Here is a 22027-nt window from a genome sequence, read left to right on the forward strand (position 1 = left end):
ATCGATAGTCTGAGAGGTGCTTTGATTTAGTCATAATTGGCAGGGGACTCTCAATGCTGGAACTAATGACTTACTCAGTGGTGGAATGGAAAGATAATAAGGAAAATATGATCATGGAAGGATGTTTTAACTGTTTTAAGAGAAGCTTCATGTAAAATATTGTCATTCCGCATATCATGTTAGAGGTCTTAGCTGGTTAGGTTATTTACTATCTCACAATTTAAAAAAAGATTTTGTCAGTCCAATTATTACAGGAATTAGTGGTGACATTTCTGTAATTTGTTTCATGTGCTCCAAGTCATATCTGACTACCAAGGGGGGAAAATGGAAGTGGTTTTGTCAGACTGTTTGAGTCTATTGAAGAGGCAGGCAGGGCGCAGAGAGCTTGAACATAGAAGCAGATCCCAGTAATTTGAGAGACATAGAAACTTAATGCATGCTTAGAAGGAGAATTGAGAATTTTTTTAAAAACTGCAGATGATTGCAGTACAAAATAAAATTTGAAATTAATGGAAACATTAATATATATTGTGCATAACTAAGGTCCAGGCACTGATTCCTACCACCCCTCACCCCAACAAATTAACTAATTACTGACTTCTACCTGCAAAAGGCTCATTTATTCTTGCTTTATCTCTTGTCCATTTTGCGATCCATAATGAAGGGTCTTTGACTTAAATCTGTAGCACGGTTTCTCTTTGAGGGTGTTTCCAGCATTTTGTTTTTGCTTATCAGGAGGCATGGTATTTGTACCAATTCATGAGGTAACATAAAAGCAGTTTTGAAGTTTTAAGAAGTGACTACTTGGGAGCGCTTGATAATTCAGCAAACATTGTGAAAGAATGAGAATTGTCAGCAACGGACTGCGATAATGTAGGAAGTGACAATGCCCATAGATCACAGGAATAGGAAAGTTACATTTGCAACCGTGGAAAGTAATTTTAATTTTTTTTTGTTGGGATGATACAGAAGGCCAAGGGGAAGGAGAGAGGCAATTTAAAAATGGAAAGCGATTAAATGCATCAGATGGTTCCTTTTGTAAATAATGCAAAAGATAATTAACTGCAGCTGACCCACTTCCTCGTTTTGAACAAAAAATATGTTGTATATATGAAGATATAAAAGACAACCCACGTCACATATTTTACATTGAAACATAAATGGATAATATGTGGTTTACATAAGGTGATTTAAAGTTTCTTGTAGCTCTAAACGTTCATAAACTCGGGAGTACAGAAACATATTAATGAGGGGTGTAATTCCACACTTTGAAGTTTCGAACTTGAGCTCCAAAGGAATGTCCTTTTGCTTATTATATGTGCAGTGACTCATGGAGTATCAAGCTGGAAGACGTCAAAGATAATGAACAATGGGAGCACATGCCAGAAGATGCCGTGCTGAAAGGACCAGATGATTGGAAGGGGTTTCCAAAGAAGCAGACATAAAAGCCAGGCTGAAGCTGAAATCAAAAGATCTTCCAGCAAAGAGAAAAAGATAAGAGTAGGCAGTTTTGTAGCTCCTGGGCAATGCAGATAACGTGAGGGGTGTGCTATAGTGGAGGTAAAGTCACTTGTTGAAAGCTGTTTTTTATGGTTGGATCTGAAGTTAATTTTCTAAATATGATAAAACCCCCAATTTTAATCCAGACTGGATGCCCATGGAATAGATGAATTTTAAACATTGCATTGAAACTTCATGCAGAATTCCTGCCCTGAACCATTTCAATTTAGTAAAAAAAAACATAAATTTCTTCAAGATGTCGATCTTTTCTGTGGAGACTGTATTCAGAGTTGTTACCTCACATTGCACCATGATTTTAATGAAAAGATTGACAAATTCAAAAGCCAAAGCTAATGGAAAGCACCACAGTGGCCTGAAGATGGCATGATCAATTTCTATCATCATTATGGGAATCTCCAGTGCACTTGGAAAAGCAGGAGCTATCTTCTAATTTCCACAATGAATCCTGATGTTTCCAATGCATTAGCCTTCCTTTTCAATACCAGATTTATTTGGAAAGTCCTTTCTCCCCAGAATTAATGTCATCGAGGATCATCCAGTCTTTGATTGCTCGAATCTGTGTTTCAAAAGTGTTTAAAAATGATTCAATAAAAACAATTCAAATTGAGTTAGGTTTATTATCATGTGTACCACTTGAGTACAATACTTGAGTACAATCGAGCCAACCACAGTGTACAAACACATAATAAAGGGAATAAAGTGACTAACGTTCAGTGCAACGTGCCAAATTGTGCCAGGAAATTAAATTAGCTTGATAAACTCCTATCTCACCATCCCAATAGTTATCCAGGTTAAAATCAGAACTAAAATGAGTTGCCGATAAATTCAGTCAGCAGCATCAAAAGTACGTACTGTAAGTTTGTGAATGCATACTCTACCCTGCTTCTGAAATTCAGTTCCATTCACTTCAATAGACATAGAACTGAATGTTCAGCTATTGTTAGCAGTTATGTACAAGGTTTACCACCTTGGGATGAATGTATACAGAAAGGTTTTTATTATAGTTTCAAACTAAGGTTGGTCACTGATTACTAAAGAACTAAAGAAGGAAATAAAACCTCAAGAACACCTCCTCAAATGAACTTGGGGATTTTATTCAATTCAATGGATAGATGCAAAAAATAATTTAAATATGATACAGTGAAAGATAAAAGTTAAACATCTTGCTTTAATGACGTAAGAACTGTTGAGTGATCCTTTTACTATTAAAGTCTGCAATAAGGAAACAATTTGGGTGTGTCATGCAGCATTGAGACCTGTAACCAATTCATTCACCGCAATAACGTCAAAGAGTAAACTGCACTGTAAGCACAATTTAATCTCTGGAATTGTTGTTTGAAACCTTATTAACGCAGTTACTTTGAATGATTTCAGACTGTTGCCACCATAATGCAAATTGACCCAACATTTATTTTTCCAAGAACGTTAAAAAAGTTTTGTCTAAAAGTAATTTGAGTATTACATTATTTTACTTAAATCACCTAGATTAATACCCATTAAAATTATTTTATATAGATCATTATCAAAATTGTTTATCTTTCCTGTAATGTGGAAGTACTTTTGACATTTGCGGGGTGTTTTAAGGTTTAAATTAATTGAAATTCACCAGTCCATGCACTAGAAGCTTTTCTGCTCTTAAGTACAGAGTAAAAGGGGCATCTCTCCTAATCCTGCTGGAGTGAGATGTTATATTGCACTCTTCATACAACAGCAACCACACTTAAAATGCATAGCACAATGATTTCTCTGTTGTTGAAGGTTATGTGCTTACTGTCTAATAACACCCTGCACCGGGGGTGCAGTGCTGCCGAAGCTCACCGGAGCACCACTCCGGCACCTCTGTAAACAAAAGCCAAAATAAACAGCGGGAAATTTTAACTAGCGAGGAATTTAACAGCGGCAGCTCCGGCACCAGTGACAGCTCCGGCACCTTAAAAAATTACCACGACAACACTGCCCTGCACCAGTGAAGCTGATGCTGCCCCAAATTAATGATCAGATCTCCCTCTCTTAAAGTGGGTCTGACCACACAAGAATACTACTACTGAAGGTTACTTGTGCAGCATTGCACAATGTTCAACGCTGCTGGAAATGTACAGGGTGCTACTAGGGGAGTGAGCTCTCAGATTTTTAGATAGTGATGTAAATACTCTCATTGATGAGGTGTTGAGGTGATTTACTCCAATGATGTCGAAACACATACCCCATCACCAGCTACCCCATATCTCAAGCAGATTCGCGATGACATTGGAAAGTATTAAGAGACTTAAGTGTCCAGAATGAGTTACTGCTGAATTAGAAACATAATTTGTCCGGTCAGGTTAATGCTGTGACCATATCTCCCATCTGACGCCACCAATGTCGCAACACAAACTAACACACATCTGCCACATTCTGCTACGGTAATTTTTTCTTTGCCAATCTAGGGATAAAAAACATTCTGCTGCAATGACGACCAAATTGGCAATGATTCCTTACCTGACAGCAGAACCTGATTCTCAGCCTGTCGAGAGCATATTGTGAGCAATAGTTTAATGTCTACAACATTTCTATTCATCAATCAATGTCTGTACCTCTCCTTGGTTTTATCAAGCTACTGAGCATGTTGTTATTATGGCTAAATCAGACATTAGCCAAAAAGTCCCCTTTCACAACTGCAGCTTTGCTTAGGCAGGAGCAAAGATAGCATTAACCGTTAAAGCATTGCATGGGCATAGAGTTTTCGCACAAGACACAACTTCCTCCTTGAAAGCTTCATTGTTTAGAGTTCATGAACCTAGATGATGAGTTAGCAATTTAATGTTTTGAATAGTGTTGGTCTTTAATTGTAACTGTACTCAATTTCCTACGGGACATTGACTTTATTCTAGCATTAGGATGCTGAGAGAAAATGTGGTGTAAATGGTTGACTGCAATGACCCAGCAGAAGCCAAAAGGGAAGCTGGTGAGACTGTGGTAATCAACCTTAATGAAACTAGTTTCTTCCTGGAGTGAGCAGAAAACCAAGTACGCTGATGCTGATCTTCTTGCAGATCTTTTCCTTGAATCCTTTATGGTGCAAGCAATGCTTCTATAGTCTGGTCCAAAGCTTTTGGTCTGTTTCGATTTGTTGACAGGACTTGGACTCTATAGTTATCCTCAGTGATGGAGGTGGTGAATTTGCAGTTAATATGTTCAAATCAACAAGACATTGGCCATCACTCCCTTGTCACATTATCTTGTTGATTTAGCCTTGAAGCTCCTTGATGCGGAGATGGGGAATGTAATGTTACTTGCAAACAGTCAAGAGGAATGTAATGTTACTTGCACAACAATGGAGAATTGCAAATGTAGCCATGGAAACCAGATGTCTATGATGGTACTGGATGGTACATCATGGGGTGCTCTTCCAAAGTACTTTCGAAATGGAGAATCAAATTGAATTGAATTGAATTGAATACATTTTATTAGCCAAGTATGTATATATACAATGAATTTGCCTTGGTGCTTTGCTCGCAAGTAACAAAATGACACACAATAAACAATTAAGAACAAAACATTATAACTTAAATACGTGAAGAATTAAATTAAATACCAGAGCAAAAGGAGGCTGCAGACTTTTGGTTGTTGAGTAAAGCTACTGTTCGAGGAACAAAAGCTGTTTTTATGTCTGGCTGTGGCGGCTTTGACAGTCCGGATTCGCCTTCCAGAGGGAAGTGCTTCAAAGAGTTTGTGGCCAGGGTGAGAGGGGTCAGAGATGATCTTACCTGCTCACTTCCTGGCCCTTGCAGTGTACAGTTTGTTGTTGGGGGGGAAGGTTGCAGCCTACAACCTTCTCAGCTGATCGAACGATGCACTGCAGTCTCCGGATGTCATGTTTGGTGGCTGAGCCAAACCAGACCATGATGGAAAAGGTGAAGACAGACTCTATGAGGCGACATCTACTGTACTTGATAGAAATGCTCTCAAGTAGATACTGGAGTGTCACTATGGACCTGAAAATCCCAAAACCAAGTAGTAGCTTTGCCATTATTGCCTCTCTGCCTGTCTGGAGAATGGCCATTAAGTCAATTCCTGAGATACACCCTTACAACTGTAGCAAAGTGGTACAGTTAGTAGAGCTGATGTTCAGGAAGCAACATACCTTGCATTTTATGCTGATTTCCAGGATTAACGTGCGACATAAACTTTTGAGAAGCCTGCAGTTCTCACAAATTGGCTTCCTTGATAGAGTTTCCTTAAGGAAAAGGGCAAGTCGTGGAAGAGTTTCCATGACTTCAGTAATACATTGATATGAAAAAGATAGCAAGGATCACTCAAGATCCGAAATGATCCAGAGGATAACAAATTCAGGCAAAGCAGTCCAGGTATGGGTGAATGGCTGGAACTCTATCTGAATATGGTGATAGATATTGCTCCTTGAAGCACCAGAGGTAGAAGCATATAGTCTGCATTTTCTTGCCTGAGATAATGACGCCTTCAATGCCTTTTCCGTCGGGGTCCTCTAGCATGTGCAAATTCATCTCCTCATCAAGTTGAATGTAGTCGATTACCCTTAAAATATCTGAAGAAACACAATGAATTCTCAGAGCATATTCCCTGGTACTGCATACATTTGAAGTGCACATGAGCATGTGCATCACCATTATTTACTGATTAAACATGACAAGTCATTAGAAATGCATGTTTTAGTCTATTGTTCCTTTAGTGTTGTAAGACTGACCTTTGGACAAGTCCTTGGAAGATAAAACTTGACTGTACTAGCAATTATGTCAGAAGAAAACACATCGTCCTCCACGCTTACTTCAATATTCAAAGTGCATATCTGACTGTTGGCCTCAAATCAACTTTCCTGTTTGGCACCTAGTAACCTGTTATTCATTTTGCCATCAAAATTCAAAAAAAAGGTTTAAAAATCCATCCAACTGAGCCTAAGTTATATGTTATGACTCAACATTCATAGGTCATACAATAGCATTTTGTAAAATGATACATCGCAGGAGAAATCCATTCAGAACATTGTGCCCTTTTTCTGGCTCCTTGAAAGAATTATCCTATTAGATAGATTCTCGAGTTCTTCCCGACCGTTTTGTAAAATCTATCACTGCAAGTATTTAGTTTCCAGTCGAAAGTTAGTATTGAATCTGTATCTACAATCATTTCAGAATAAAAAGGGAACAGACATTTGCTGTGTAAATATTTCATGGTGCTTTATTTTATTCCATTTACCTTAACTCTCTGTGTTACATAAACCAGATAAAGCACTAAACCAGCATTGGAAATAATTTATTTCCTAAAATTAAATTTTGTCAAGATTTTGAACACTGCCAAAGCACAACAACCTACTCAAAGCACAACAACCTCAGATTCTTGTATATCTTCAAGTAACAATAGTTGTTTTATCCCTGTGGATATTTAATAATTTTTTCTATAACACCTTGACGTCTTTTTTAATGCCAGGTCTGGAGTTGAACATAGTTTTCCAGTTAGATCCAGAATATTCTTTCATAAAGATAACAGTGATTTTGTAATCTGTGCCTTGCTTTCAAAGCAGAGAATCGTGAAAGCCTTTCATCAGTCCTCCCAACTTGTCTTGCATACTGGTGTATTTAAATGCCATGTCCTGTTCACCATTATGTCACCATTTTAAAATTGTACTGTTTAGTTCCTATTCCTTCTTACTTGTTCTTACTGCCAAAATGAATCATGTTTTAACATCAAATCTCATCATCCACTTGTCTAGCCATTTCACTAGGCTGTCCATATCCTCCTTCAGACTGTTACAAAGCACCTTGCTGTTCAATAAGTAGTATAAGAAGATAACTGCAGATGCTGGTACAAATCGAAGGTATTTATTCACAAAATGCTGGAGTAACTCAGCAGGTCAGGCAGCATCTTGGGAGAGAAGGAATGGGTGACGTTTCGGGTCGAGACCCTTCTTCAGACCTTGCTGTTCAATTTCCATTGTTCATGACAGAACCAATCTTTGATGTTTTATCCTCAGTATGTGTACTTGTCCAGGACAGTAACAAAAGCTATGATTCCAACAACATATTCTTGGACACAGTCTGTACACTTTCCTCCAATTTATAAAATGGCCGCTCACCAAAAGATTCTGCTTTCTGTACCTTAACCAATTTCATATGATTCCTTTTTATTCCTAATGCCTTCAGTTTGCTAACTATTAAGATGTACATAACCAAATGCCTTTTTAGAGTCTGAATTTGAAACTGCAGTTTCAAAAATCCATTCCATTACTTCATAAAACTCCGTCAAATTAATCATGTACAATTTTCCTTTATTAAATGCATACTGGCTTTCCTTTATTAACTTCGATTTTTGCTATGTTCCACTTAAAAGTTGCCCCACACTGATGCTGCATTCTCTAAACCATCATTGTAGGATATTTGATTCCCCGTATTACAAAAAAACCCAGAAATGTAATGTTATCATTCCTCCAATCCTCAGACACAGTCCCACTGTTTATGGAACAAAAAAGGATTTTGGCCAAGGATTCCAATATTTCTTCCCTTACGTCCCTCAGCAATGAAGATTGTTGTATCTGGACTGGTTGACTGAGTTTAATCATTATCAATGTTTTTAGTACTTATTCGTTATTTTTATCCTTCTTTGTTTCACCGATTCAACTTTTTTTTCAAATATATATATGTGCACAAAGCATCACGTGACTCCTATATCTGGGCTGTAGATAAATCCATGCTGTGTTGTTGAAACCCTGCTGTAGCATTCACATATTTTCCTTGTCCATCCAATGGCAGAGTTACTTGTCTGAATGGAAATAAATGCCAAAACTTTATTTTTAGCTTGAAAGATTTGTGGCAGTTTGGATTCAGACAAGGCTTTAATAATTCATACATGCCAATTCCCGATGCCTCGTACTGCCAGTCTTTCCTTGGCCCTGTCGGGATATCAATGGGAGTCCAACAACATCAGCACTTTTGCAACCAAAGGCACATTTTAAAAGAAGTTGACCCAAACAGCTGTGATTTTTTTCCTGCTCTTTTATAAAGCTCCTTGTCCAATGTACTGAGTCCAATAAATACATAGAAGATATTGATGTTTTGTGTGTATATATATATATATATATATATTTATATATATATATATATATGCTGAAGTAGTAACAAATAAGATGAAGGTTGATTCTCACATGGGTCTCAAGCTGACTGGGTAGCAGAAAGCCAAATGTTTCATATCTGAGAGAAAAATCAAATTCCCAAGAAGTTGATTCCCTTTCAAGTCACACATTATCTGCCTTGGAAATCTGTGCCAATCCATCATCATGGCTGAGTGCAAATCCTAGAATTCCACAACTATCATTATGGGATTATGTCCACCAATAATGGTTCGGGAAGTTTGCTCATTGTCCCCTTTTCAAGGGCAGTTAGAGATGGGCAATAAATACTAATCCTACCAGTGACTCACTCCCTAAAAAAAGCAGGATGAATTCATCTTGTACAAATAGATGATAACAAATTGGCAACTTTTCTTACAAACCACATTTTTGTTTTCACTTAATTATTTTTCTCTCGGTATGTACACATTTCCCTTAACTCCGTGTGCATTTTTTTTGTAATAAATGATTGATCAAATGTTTTCCATGAAAAATTTTGCATTTACATTAGCTCTATAATTTCTTTAATAGTCACTGCAAGATTGGACAATTGTATTTTGCCTTTTAGAAATATTGCTGCCAGAAACTATCAATTTTATGCTGCGGGTGGTGAAAATACCACACTACCACACTAATTTTAGGCAATGATTATATAGAAGAGCAACTATTTGGCATATATATATAATTTCTTCTAGTCTTACTCATAGATACAAGCCACAGAGTCAAGCCTGGAGCACTTGAAATTCCTGGCAAAAGTAAGTGAAGACTTTATTAATATGTTGGAAAGGAACATTGAAGGTCTTGGTAACATTGTCAATAACCGGGACCTATGAGTCTGGTGTTGTAAACACGTTTAGTTTTTTCGTTCAGTTTAGAGATACAGCACGGAAACAGCCCCTTCGGCCCACTGAGTCTATGCCAAGCAGCGATCCCCGCACACTAACAAGCACACTAGGGACAATTTACACTTACACCAAGCCAATTGACCTACAAACCTGTACGTCTTTGGAGTGTGGGAGGAAACTGAAAATCTTGGAGAAAACCCACGTAGTCATGGGGAGAACGTCCAAACTCCGTACAGACAGCACCCATTGTCGGAATCAAACCTGGGTCTCTGGTGCTGCAAGCGCTGTAAGGCAGCAACTCTACCTCTGCGCCACCGTGTACTTACTGGAGTGTGTATTTGTTTATTTTTCTCCAAGCTCTGTTTATTGATTCCAGATGGGGGTTCTAGAAGGATCCTTCAATTTTACGTGTTCTGAGGAAAGAGGAAGTAGCGATAGGATGCACGACAGTTTAAATTGACTAATAAGTGTTCAGGATTCTTCCACCTAAACACTAATATCTGCAGCGATGTGATCGACTTCATTGTTGATGGTCTCTTCCCATTAAAAGACATCTAGTGGCATTGCACATGATGTGAATGCTTAATTTTTAATGCCAGATGCTCTCCAGAAAACTCATCCAAACCGTGTCAACCAGTTCCCCATACCATGAATAAAATACCGTATGTTATGTTATTGTGTGAAATAAGTTTTAGTTTAGTTTAAAGATACAGAACGGAAACAGGCCCTTTGGCTCATTGAGTCCACACTGGTCAGTGATCCCCATACACTTACACTATCCTACACACACTAGCGATAATTTTCAATTATACTAAGCCAATTAGCCTACAAATCTGTATGCCATTGTTTAGAGTAATCAGAAACCAATGTAGCCTATTTAACCATCAATTCTAAAATGACACTTGTTATTTCACTGTGCTTGCAATTATACTGAGATTGACTTAAATAACCTGCCTTCTCAAGAGTCCAGTTTAATTCTAATGCCTGCTTTAACTACACCTGCAGCTATTATGCAATTTAGTTCTTGCACTTGCAATTTGCAACTAGCTTTATGTTGTAAGTGCATGCAATTAGCTATACCAAAAATGTTTCCAACAGCCACATTGCAAAGGTGGGTAATTGAGGCACGTTTGTGCCTTGCTGTATGAATACACGAAGAGCCCAATGGCAGAATGCATTTGCAAATTACAGGAGTGTTCAGAAAGTTTGGAAACACTCAACGGAATCTTAACAAATGGAATGCCAAAGTATGGGCCTTGAGTTTTAAGGCCACAGTCATTAGTTGGAAGGAAGATAATTAAGCCAGGATCAAAAAAGTAGGGATTAGAAAAGAGGTTATGATGTAATTAAGTTAGAGGTCGGCTTCAGTGGTGGCAGTAGATGGCAATAGTGGTGGGTTGTAGATGGAATGGACCAAGCCTTTGGTGGATGATAGGCACAAAAAGGTGGAGTAACTCAATGGGACAGGCAGCATCTCTGGAGAGGAATGGGTGATGTTTCGGGTTGAGACCCTTCGTCAGTTCGTTTAGTTAGTTTAGTTTAGTTTAGTTTAGAGATACAACGTGGAAACAGGCCCTTTAGCCCATCGAGTTCACACCAACCAGCATCCTCCACAAATTAACACTATCCCACACACACGAGGAACAATTTACAGTTATACCAAGCCACATAACCTACAGACAGCACCCATAGTTGGGATCGAACCCGGGTCTCCGGCGCTGCAAGCGCTGTAAGGCAGCGACTACCGCTGTGCCACTGTGCAGCCTATTGTTGTGAATGTTACTAATGCAGAATGGTGTGAATTTGAACCTCATTTCAGTTTTGAGCAAATAATCTAGGTTTCATTTCAGAGCAGTGAACATGAGCTGCAGTGTCAGATAAGATGTTAAAATGTGGCACTGCCTCGCTTTGCTGTTGCAGATACTATGGCATGTTTTTAATCAGCAAGGAAATTCTCCACAGAGTTGCAGCACAGCAGTCCCTTCCCCCAATATTTGTTTTCCTCGCCCAACAGCACTAAAATAGATTGCCTGGTCATAATCTCATTGTTGTTTGTGGCCAAAAATAAACCAAAACTCAAATTGTTTGTGTAATATTTGTAATGAATTGATGATCCATTCATGTATTTCATTTTTTTCTGCAGAAGAAGCATTGATTTCATAAAACAAACAAGTTTAATTTGCACTTATACTACCTTAGTTATTATTTTTAATTACCTACTTTCTGAAAATTAAATCATGTTGGATTAACCAAATGGAACAGGAGATACTTTATAAAGCTTCTAAGCAAGTTAGCCATTGTGTCAAAGTTAATTTAACAGTGTTGTTTTTTTTTACCTTAAATAGATGCCATTTTCTAGCTCACTGAATCCCTTTTTTTGTAAGTTAAAATTGTCTGTAATGGACAAGATCTAAAAGCTCAACCAAAACTAATAACTATAGTAGCGTAACCAGAGTTTCAGGATATCAATTTGCAAATTGCTGAGCTGTTTTTAAATTGTGACCAACACCAACAAAGTTAAATATCAAGCAGTTTTTGCAATATCAAGTTTACACTCAAGCAACATCTTCAAAATCTAACCATTCTTTGACTTCACTAATTTGAACAAAAAAATTACATATTGAAGCAGAATATAAGATTCTAAGAACACGCTGCAAGGAAATTTGCATTCAAGGTGACAAAGGACAATTTTGCTCTTTTTTTAAAAAAAAATCTCTTGTTTATTTATAGGTACACAGTTTTACGTAATGGCCATCTTCAGGAACTTGAACATCTGTCTCTCCGAACTGGTATAGAAATCATGCTTTAAACACGTTGAAGCCGCAACGTTCGGCCTTATCCCAAAACTGGAATTAGCTCTTCTGCTCACATAGAACATGCCCCCTACCAATAAAATCCAAATGTTTACAGCACCATTATGCACAAAATGAAATATTACCCTGGTTGGAGCAGGCAATTTGTAAATATTTGTTTTGTGAATAAGGTGTGCTACTAAAAGAAATGTGCGTGAATTAGTCTCAAATTTGAAGAGTTTGTGTTGTAGTTTCTTATTACAAGTGGCAACTGTTTTGAACCAAATGTGTGGAACAAAGCTTTAGAGAAAAGAACAAAAATGTCTATTTATGTGTTATAACTCAAAGATCAAATGCACGTAATTACTTGATGTGCCAGGTTTATGCTTGATAAATGGGATGTATTAATTGTAAGCTTTAAAGCCAAGTCAGATAAATGTGTCTTAAATGTCTTTAAAACACAAATGCTGTCTGCTGCCTTGAAAATGTTTGACATTGTGAAGGGAGTTTTAGGAGGCTAATCTCCCAGTAAATTATAATCTGTATTGGTTTTATTGACAGGAGATTACTGACTAGCAGCAACTGAGTCATAAGTTTTCACATAATTCCAACACTGTCAGTTTTTGGAAAATAAATCAGTGTTTATTAGTTAACTGGGTCGTCTTTCATTTATAGATATTACCTAAAACAAGTTTATGTAAATTGAATTTAAATAAAATTATAATATTTGTAGAAATACTCAAAATAATTGGCTATTTATGTTGATTGAATGTAAATTCTTATAACTATATGTATACACTATATTTATATATGTACATTATGAAATAGGAATAGTTTCAGAGAAACAAAAATGCTTATGTCAGATTTTGTTCCATCACATTAAGGAATTGTTTCTTTGTGTAACAGCTTTAATAATGTAAGCTATATCTTTTTTTTCAAATGTCGCTGACAGATGTTTTGGGAGAGAAATAAATATTTAAAATTATAAAATACATTTATCTGTATGTTTCTTTTTAAAAGTCTTAATGTCTGAACAGCTTACATTATTTTGAACTCTTGATGCAAGGCCGTTTAATCTTGGACAGATTACGGAATATTGTTCAAATATAAAACTGAACATTCAAGTTGTAATATCCCTCAGCAGGTTTAGTATTTGAAAAATAAACTACTTGCACAAGTGGTTGAAAGGAACATCTGCAGGCATTGAAATAATGCTCACATTTAATAGGGCACGAGGCTGGCAGATTGAGTATTAGACATGAATACGATGAAGAGAAGATTTCTCATGGTATAGGCAGAGTGAGATAGGAACTGACAAGGGCATTACTGAACGACATCTACATCTTACTATTATTTTGGATGTTGGGGGAACAAACTGAGTTCAAAAGAGGATACTAAGGCATTTTTAGGCTTAATGTGACTGAGGGAAGTGTGAATTCACTTCCCTCAGTTCTGCAAAAGGTTATGCAAAAGTTAGCCAAGTTGCATAACTTTTAATACCATTCTAACAATGCAGTGTAGTCAAGGTGAGGTCGTCATCTCTGATTTGATAGAAGCTAACTCCAAACAGTGCACTTGCAATCAAGAGGTCAGGGGTAATGCTGTAACAAAAACTAGGGCTGTTCAGGGGCCTTCAGCTAAACCGGAGACATCCTGGCCAATCTCACTTTCTATTTAATAATCTGTGACCTTGTGAATTAGGGTGCCTCACATGTTTAAACCAGGGTGTTTTTAAATGAAGAGGGTTTCTGATCCTATTATCCTGTCAGGCAGTGATTTCCAGATCTCCACCATTCTTTGGGGAAAAATATCCTCACCTATCATGTAGGATGGAGAGATGTGGTGGAATGGTCTATAAATCATATCCTTCAGGGAAGACTGTTCATGTTTGGTTCATTAGTTTAGTTTAGTTTAGAGATACAACATGGAAACAGACCTCTCGGCCTGCCGAGTCCACACCGACCAGCGATCCCCGCACATTAACACTATCCTACACACATTAGTGATGATTTACACATACACCAAGCCATTTAACCTACTAACCTGTACGTCTTTGGAATGTAGGAGGAAACCGAAGAGTATAGAAGTTGGGATGTAATGTTAAAATTGTACAGGGCATTGGTGAGGCCAAATCTGGAGTATGGTGTGCAGTTCTGGTCGCCAAATTATAGGAAGGATGTCGACAAAATGGAGAGGGTACAGAGGAGATTTACTAGAATGTTGCCTGGGTTTCAGCACTTAGGCTACAGAGAGAGGTTGAACAGGTTGGGTCTTTATTCTTTGGAGCGTAGAAGGTTGAGGGGGGACTTGATAGAGGTTTTTTAAATTTTGAGAGGGACGGACAGAGTTGACGTGGGTAGGCTTTTCCCTTTGAGAGTGGGGAAGATTCCAACAAGGGGACATAGCTTCAGAATTGAGGGACAAAGGTTTATGGGTAACATGAGGGGGAACTTCTTTACTCAGAGGGTTGTGGCTGTATGGAATGGGCTTCCGGTGGAAGTGGTGGAGGCTGGCTCGATTTTATTATTTAAGAGTAAATTGGATAGGTATATGGATAAGAGGGGATTAGAGGGTTATGTGCAGGTAGATGAGACTAGGTCAGGGAGAATGGTCGGCGTGGACTGGTAGGTCCGGACAGGCCTGTTTCCATGCTGTAGTTGTTATATGTTATATGTTATATCTTGTGGAAAACCCACACGGTCACGGGGAGAATGTACAAACTCCGTATGGATAGCACCCGTAGTCAGGATTGAACCCGGGTCTCTGCATTGCAAGCGCTGTAGGGCAGCAACTCTACCGCTGCGCCACCGTGGCCGCCCTATAGTTGACCCGCATAGCCTGATCTTCTTGAACATAATCCCGTCCCAGAGTGGTAATTCTTTCTATAACCTCTATTTCAACCACCTCATTTTGCTTCCCATTGCAACCACCTCCCTTCTCATCAGTTTTGTCCATTGGACTGTTCATACAGAATGATCTGCTGTGAAGCTCCGAATCATCTGCACCTATTTTCTCATCTTCTTCCCACTACTCCAAACTTTCTCACTAATTCCCTGCCTTCCATTTCTGACTGTCTCCAAAGCCATGTTCAGGATCCCACTCCTTTCTGCCTTATTTAAAATCTCCCAAATGCCAAAGCAAATTACACCAGAATGGCCATTCCCATACCTCAGATACCCTGATCACTAGGAAGCACTGGTGGAGCAAGCATTGGAGTGGGTGGGGGGGGGGGGGGGTGGGGTGGGGGGTGGAGACGTAGAGGGGAGGAGTGGGGGGGGGAGAGAGTCAGAGGGGAGGAGGTGCTGGGAGGAAGTACGGGGAGGGGGGTAGGGACATACGGGAATGAGGGAGAGGGGAAGGAGCATGGATAGAGGGGAAAGTTATCACCGTAATCATACCATTATGTGCAGCTCTGTGACATGAAGTTTTTCTGGATATGTCCAGTTTTGTCGAAGCCTGGACATTATGAACAAATTTCCATGTCATTGCTGGTGAAGGGAATACCATCACATGATGGGAATCTGACATTGAATTCACATCAGATGTGTAATCGCAAACCCGTCAGACATCCAATATGACACACAAATGAATAGTTTTGCATTTCACTCAAGGAAAAAAAACTTGAAATAATCATATTGTTAAGCTATCTTGTCTAGGTAGCTTGTGCAGTTGATGCTGCATCTGGTACTGTTTCAGAAGAAGGCACCTCGGTTACTTACTGAGTCCACTGTGAACCAAATGTGCAGGAGATAAGAGAAAAAATGAGATGAGAAGGCTTCAGCCTAGATGGGATAGAGCCTGCTTTGGTAATGTGGTTCCCTGTAATTAGAACATTGAGCGTGAATGTAAATGGGAATCATAGAATTATTTCAGCATACAATGAGTCTGTTCGGCCCATTGAGTCCAGGCTATGTTGTTATAAAGCAATCTATTCAGTCGTATTGCTGTGCAATTGCCCAATATCCTATAAATTATTTCCCTTCAATTGTCCATCCAATAGCTTTTGAAAGTGCTGGATAATTCTGTGAAGCGGTAACATGAACAGTTTTTCTGGATATGTCCAGTTTTGGTTGAAGCCAGGACATGATGAACAAATTTCCACGTCAGTGCTGCCGAAGAGAATACCTTTGCTTGATGGGAATCTGACACTGAATTCACATCAGATGTGTAATTGAAAACCCATCAGACATCCAATGTGACACACAAATGAATAGTTTTGCATTTCACTCAAGGAAAAAACTGGAAATAATCATGTTTCAAAGCTACCATGATTGTTTCAAAGAAAAAAATCTGTTCAACACATCACTCCTCTGGTCTTTTGCCTTTAATTTTAAATGTGCATCTGGTGATCCTTGACTCACATACGAATACAAACATCTTCTCTCTGCTTACCCTACATAAACCAACATAATTTTGTGGATCTGTCAAACCTTCTCAGTCCCCTTTGTTGCTGTCTGATCAATCCTAGTCTATCCAGTCCAACATCATAGCTGAAACCGCTATTCATTAGAACTATTCCAGTAAATGTCTCCTTTTACCCTCACTAAAACCTTCCTATCAATGAAGTAACTGGTTAAATTAAAGCAAGTACTTGAATGGATAGGGAGGGAGAGAGACCGGGACAGACGGAAAACAGGGAAATGGAAAAAAAGAGGGAGAGAATGGAAGAGAAAATAAAATGGAGAAGGAGGTGATTGAGAGGAAAGGATTAAAGTATTCAAGTCATAATCACTGAAGGTGTCTGGTCCACAAGTAACTGCTGAGATATCTGGCAAGTATTGGGCCAGTAAAATAGCTATGCCTACAACCTATTTCTGCTGGCATTCTGTGATTTTGCTGTAATATTGCTAACTGTATTGAAAGAAATGTAAGTTACGCATTTACATGAATGGTACTGTCAGTCAAGTCCTAAATTATGCTTAAATTTCACACTTTTCAGTAGTACATGTTCCAGGTGTATTTCAGAGAGTAACACCATTAGATCTTCCTCTTTAATTACTTTCCCACAGGAACGACTTCATTCCTGTGTTTAGGTTTCATAGTTATTATGGATATGGACCACAAGCCCTGGCTATTCCTCCACTCTGCCCCAGTATATCCTTGAACCTGCCACGGGGGAAATAATACAACATACTGCAGTCAAAAATAACTCCAGTATGTCCCTTTACAATTCAATCCCAGTAAAACGTTGATAATTTGATTGTTTGAAAATCTTGATGACCCAGTATTGGTTTTGGCCATTGGAACTGGGGGCCTGAACAGTGTGGCTGGAATCAGAGTTTGACATCGAAAGACCAGGAGTCAGGATGTCGGTAAGGTTGCAGCCAGAGCCAATAACTAGTGCGATTCTGTATTTGCTCTTCCTTTTAAACTCATCAGGATGACCGGAAAATGTATTATCATGCTGAGTGTTAGGAAAGAGTTAAATCACAGACCTTGAGTGTCCATGACATGATTGAGTTGTAATTTTACTTGGAGGGTGCTGGTGAGGGGGGATGCAGGCAGAGTGGCCATGCATTTGTCCAGGGGAAGCAGACGGCCTAGGACTTTTGATCCTGACTGGGACAAGCAGAGCTTGAGGAGATTAGATAAGGTGCATACCTTGAAGAATCAGCCAACAGGGAAACAAACAGGGGAGATTGATGAAAGAATGTGCTCTGCTGACTTGCATGTATTCCTGGATGGGTAAAGTAGCCTTGGGGACTTTCTGCAGTTGAAACTTCACCTTTGGACAGCTCACGACAGGTGTCAGGGAAAACTGCAAGTCAAACAGTGCATGCAGCTGCCTGTTCTCAGAGGGGTTGCACCAGGCATTGTTAAGTCAAGTCAAGTCAAGTCAATTTTATTTGTATAGCACATTTAAAAACAACCCACGTTGACCAAAGTGCTGCACATCTGATTAGGAAAAAAAAAAAGAAACATACAGTGGCAGGCAGCCAAACACAACGGCGCGGCCATCTTGAACAAAATGTTTAACTAAAGCAGAATGGTGTCCCGCGGCCGCGCCGCGCCGGGCGATGGAAGGCCCCGCGGAAGAGACCTAAAAAAAAAAAGAAAGATTTCCCCCACCCACACCCCCCCCCCCACATACCCACCCACCCTCACCACCCCCCCCCCCCACATCTGGTCTGGCACTATCAAAGTCCCATGAATGCTGGACTATCGGAGTTTTACTGTATTCCTGCTTTCCTGACATTTCTTCCCCTCAACTGTAATAGTGCCTTCATATGAACTCTCATCTATAAACTAAAACTCTCGTTTGTTTGTCTGTTTGTTCCTGAACTACAGCCAAAACGGTACACGATAGCGCGACAATATTAGGCCCACCTTACTCACCGTCGTCCCTTTGGTGCTAATGGAAGAAGTTTCATTGAAATCGGTGTTATATTTTTTAGGTTATTCACATTTTTAAGTTTAAATCTATCTCCTAGGGAGGGAGGGGGGAGTGAGGGAGGGGGTGGAGGGAGGATAAGGGGGGTTGAGGGGAATGGAGTGGGTGGGGAGGGAAAGGGCGGGAGGGGGAGGGGAGTGGGAGGGGAGGGGAGGGGAGTGGGAGGGGAGGGGAGTGGGAGGGGAGGGGGAGGGGAGGGGAGGGAGGGAGGGGGTGGAGGGAGGATAAGGGGGGTTGAGGGGAATGGAGTGGGTGGGGAGGGAAAGGGCGGGAGGGGGAGGGGAGTGGGAGGGGAGGGGGAGGGGAGGGAGGGGGGTGGAGGGAGGATAAGGGGGGTTGAGGGGAATGGAGTGGGTGGGGAAGGGAAAGGGGGTTGGGGGAGGGGGAGGGGGAGGGGGAGGGGGAGGGGGAGGGGGAGGGGGAGGGGGAGGGAGTGGGGGAGGGAGTGGGGGAGGGAGTGGGGGAGGGAGTGGGGGAGGGAGTGGGGGAGGGAGTAAGGGAGGGAGTAGGGGAAGGAGCAGGGGAGGAGAGGGTGCTGCACCAATGCAGGAGAGGTTTGGGCCCAATTCAGAGCAGAATACTACTCATTTCAAACTACACACTCCTTCAGTTACCCATGGTCCTTCCTGGCTGTATAGCAGTAATACATCATCTCACTGGCCACACACGTTCAAGCTGCGAGCTGACCACCTCTTGAACCAATGACCCCTCTGCCTTATGGATCGAATGCAGTGACAAGAACGATGCTGAAATTCCCAAACCCCTGCAAGGGCTGGCAACACTTCCTACACTTGTGGTTATTCTAAGACACGAGAAGTGTTCTGAAATTCTCACCTGGCACAGAAGGTGATTTGGTGGGGCTGACATACCTCCATTTATGAGACGATTAAATTAACTTGCAGTGTTGTTCATAGTCTCTTACCACTGAACTCTCAAAATGCTTCATTTAATTTAATAAATTAAATATGTTTACAAAAGTATTTTTTAGATTAGTTAATTAAATAAGTATCAACCATTATATTTCCCAATCTTACTTTAATTTTTTTTTAAACATCTTCATTTTATTTCTGGATCTGGATGTTGAGCGCAAGATGAATGTCGTCTATTGCCCGTCCTTAAATGACTCGTGAGAAGGTGGTGATGAGTCTCCCAATCAATGTTCTTTACTAGACTATTTCAGAGTGAGTGGATCCACAATTATACATAAGCCAGATCAAGTAAGGATAGTAGATCATCACTCCTGAGGGGCATTAGTGAACCACTTATATTTTATGACAACTCTGCTATTTCTATGGGCATCATTACAGCAACCAGTTGTTGCCAATTGTCTAGATTTCAGTTCATTACTTGGATGCAAAATCCTCAGTTACTGTGGGGGGATTCCAATTTGTCATTGTTGGATTGTGGTTTTAGCCTCTGGATTATCTGTCTGGTAATTTGGGTATTTACTTTAATTTCTGAGTTTATAATTGTCATGTGTAACGAGGTACAATGAAAAGCTCTTTTGTTCTGTGCTATCCAGTGAGTGAAAAGACTATGCCTGATTACAATCAAGCCATCCACAGCATTCAGATACAGGATAAAGGGAATAATGTTTAGTGCAAGATAAAATCCAGTAAATTCCAATTAAAGATAGTCCGAGGGTCTCCGATGAGGTAGATGGTAGGTCAGATTGCTCGCTAGTTGGTGATAGAATAGTTCAGTTGCCTATGACAGCTAGGAGGGTAACAGCCCCTGCACCACCACTTTACCCAAGATCAGAGCCAAAACTAGCCAGTGTCTTATGATGTCCTATGATTCCATTCCCAACTTAAATCAGGCTGCACTCAGGTCCCAATCTGCACCATAGTCTTTATATACTTTATTCACTCTGGTCCTCAGTCAGATCCGTTCCTTCATGATTAGTTATTAAGTTAAAACAAACATATGAATTTCAGAGTGTAAATTCAGTTAGTAGTTTAATTGATAGGGATGGACCTAACTGTGGACCAGAGTGAATAAACTATATAAAGACTGAGGCACATTTAGGAGGCAGAGTGCAGCCTGACTTAAATTGGGAATAGAGGCAGATGTATATCATTGGGTATTGGCTAGTTTTGGCTCCGATCTTATCTCTGCCATGGAATGTATCAGCCTTCAGTTGATTGGAATTTCAGATCAAGGACTTGAGGTTGAAGTGACATTTCGGAGACAGGATGATTAATGAAGGTGAACATTTGTAAGAGGAAGGGTCAACAGGTTTAAATAGTAGTTTAAATTGGCAGCCCTACTCAGAACTGAGCACTACAGCAAATATTCATGCAAGGAATGATAATTGTATGATAAATTGAACCTGGAGGTGATTGTGGATGTAGAAATGTATAGAGAGTTGGAGAAGAGACTAGATAAAGGATGTGAGTCAGTGTGTGAATATGGGACTGTTGGCAATCTGCTGTGGGAGGATATGAATGTGATGGCTGGGGGCAGAATGTCTCAATCTATTGACAGAATCAAATCTGTAAAGAGCTTACATTTGCCAATAGATATTAAAGTGGAAAAATTGAGGGAGACGACAAGAAACCACGATCCTTAGTTCCATTCTCCAACTTATCTCCCCGTCATCTATTATCTCCCACATGTTCATTAACTTTCTGTTCATTCTCCCTCCACCCACACTTAATATAGGGATGAGTTGCAGGAGCCAATTAACCTTCAAGCAGCATATAAGTGGCTGATGTGAGGAAACCGGAGCCTCCAAGGAAAGCCACTTAGCCAAGGAGAAAACTTACAAGTTCCACACAAATTGCATCAAATCCAGGTCATTGGAGCTGTCAGGCAGCAGCTCTACCAGCTGAAGCAACGGCATGCATACCCAATCCACATACAAACCAGAGTAGAATATGTGTCTTCGATAGAAGGCAAAAATGATCTTGTAGGAGCAATGGAGAGACTTAGGGCATCAATAGACATTAGAGATTTATAGATCTCTATGGAGTTTATGGATAAGACATCCTTACATCCTTAAAAGATTTTACCAAAAAGGTAAAACCTTTCTGAAGTGGCTTAGATAGTATGAAATTCATGGACATAATCAGAGGGCAGCTGAAACAAAGAAAATAGTATTGAGATTGGGGAGTAAGGAGCCATGAAGCCAGCATCCAATGAGCACTAGGTCAGCTGAAGTGGGATCTTCACAGAATGACCAGTGGGGAGACGCCAGTTTCTTTCAAAGCTTTAACTGTGTGAAGAATGACATAGTGTAGAAATAAAGGTAATAATCTGAAAACTCCCGTGGAGAAAATAAAGAAAGGGAAATATATATGAGGGATTAACTTAAATTGCAGTTTAAACACAGTAGATCTGTGGGCCCAAGGTGACTGGCGTA

The 22027-nt window shown here is 39.9% G+C and overlaps 1 protein-coding gene across 8 annotated transcripts in view; it reads left to right on the forward strand.

The window, feature by feature from the left end:
- Positions 1-22027, forward strand: part of htr4 (5-hydroxytryptamine receptor 4) — a 211707-nt gene that overhangs the window by 102815 nt on the left and 86865 nt on the right. For 5 of the 8 annotated variants that reach the window (XM_078411107.1, XM_078411110.1, XM_078411105.1 and 2 more), the window contains one exon: positions 12211-13231. The exons of 2 other annotated variants lie outside the window; for them this stretch is intronic. In XM_078411107.1, coding sequence (XP_078267233.1) covers positions 12211-12289 — 79 coding nt within the window. In that variant the 3' untranslated portion in view covers positions 12290-13231. Of the gene's footprint in view, positions 1-9330; positions 9391-12210; positions 13232-22027 lie in introns of those variants that run through there. One more of the 8 variants, XR_013548048.1, reaches the window with a different exon arrangement.

The sequence above is a fragment of the Rhinoraja longicauda genome, chromosome 14 (genome assembly GCF_053455715.1).
Source record: "Rhinoraja longicauda isolate Sanriku21f chromosome 14, sRhiLon1.1, whole genome shotgun sequence".
Classification (NCBI taxonomy): domain Eukaryota; kingdom Metazoa; phylum Chordata; class Chondrichthyes; order Rajiformes; family Arhynchobatidae; genus Rhinoraja; species Rhinoraja longicauda.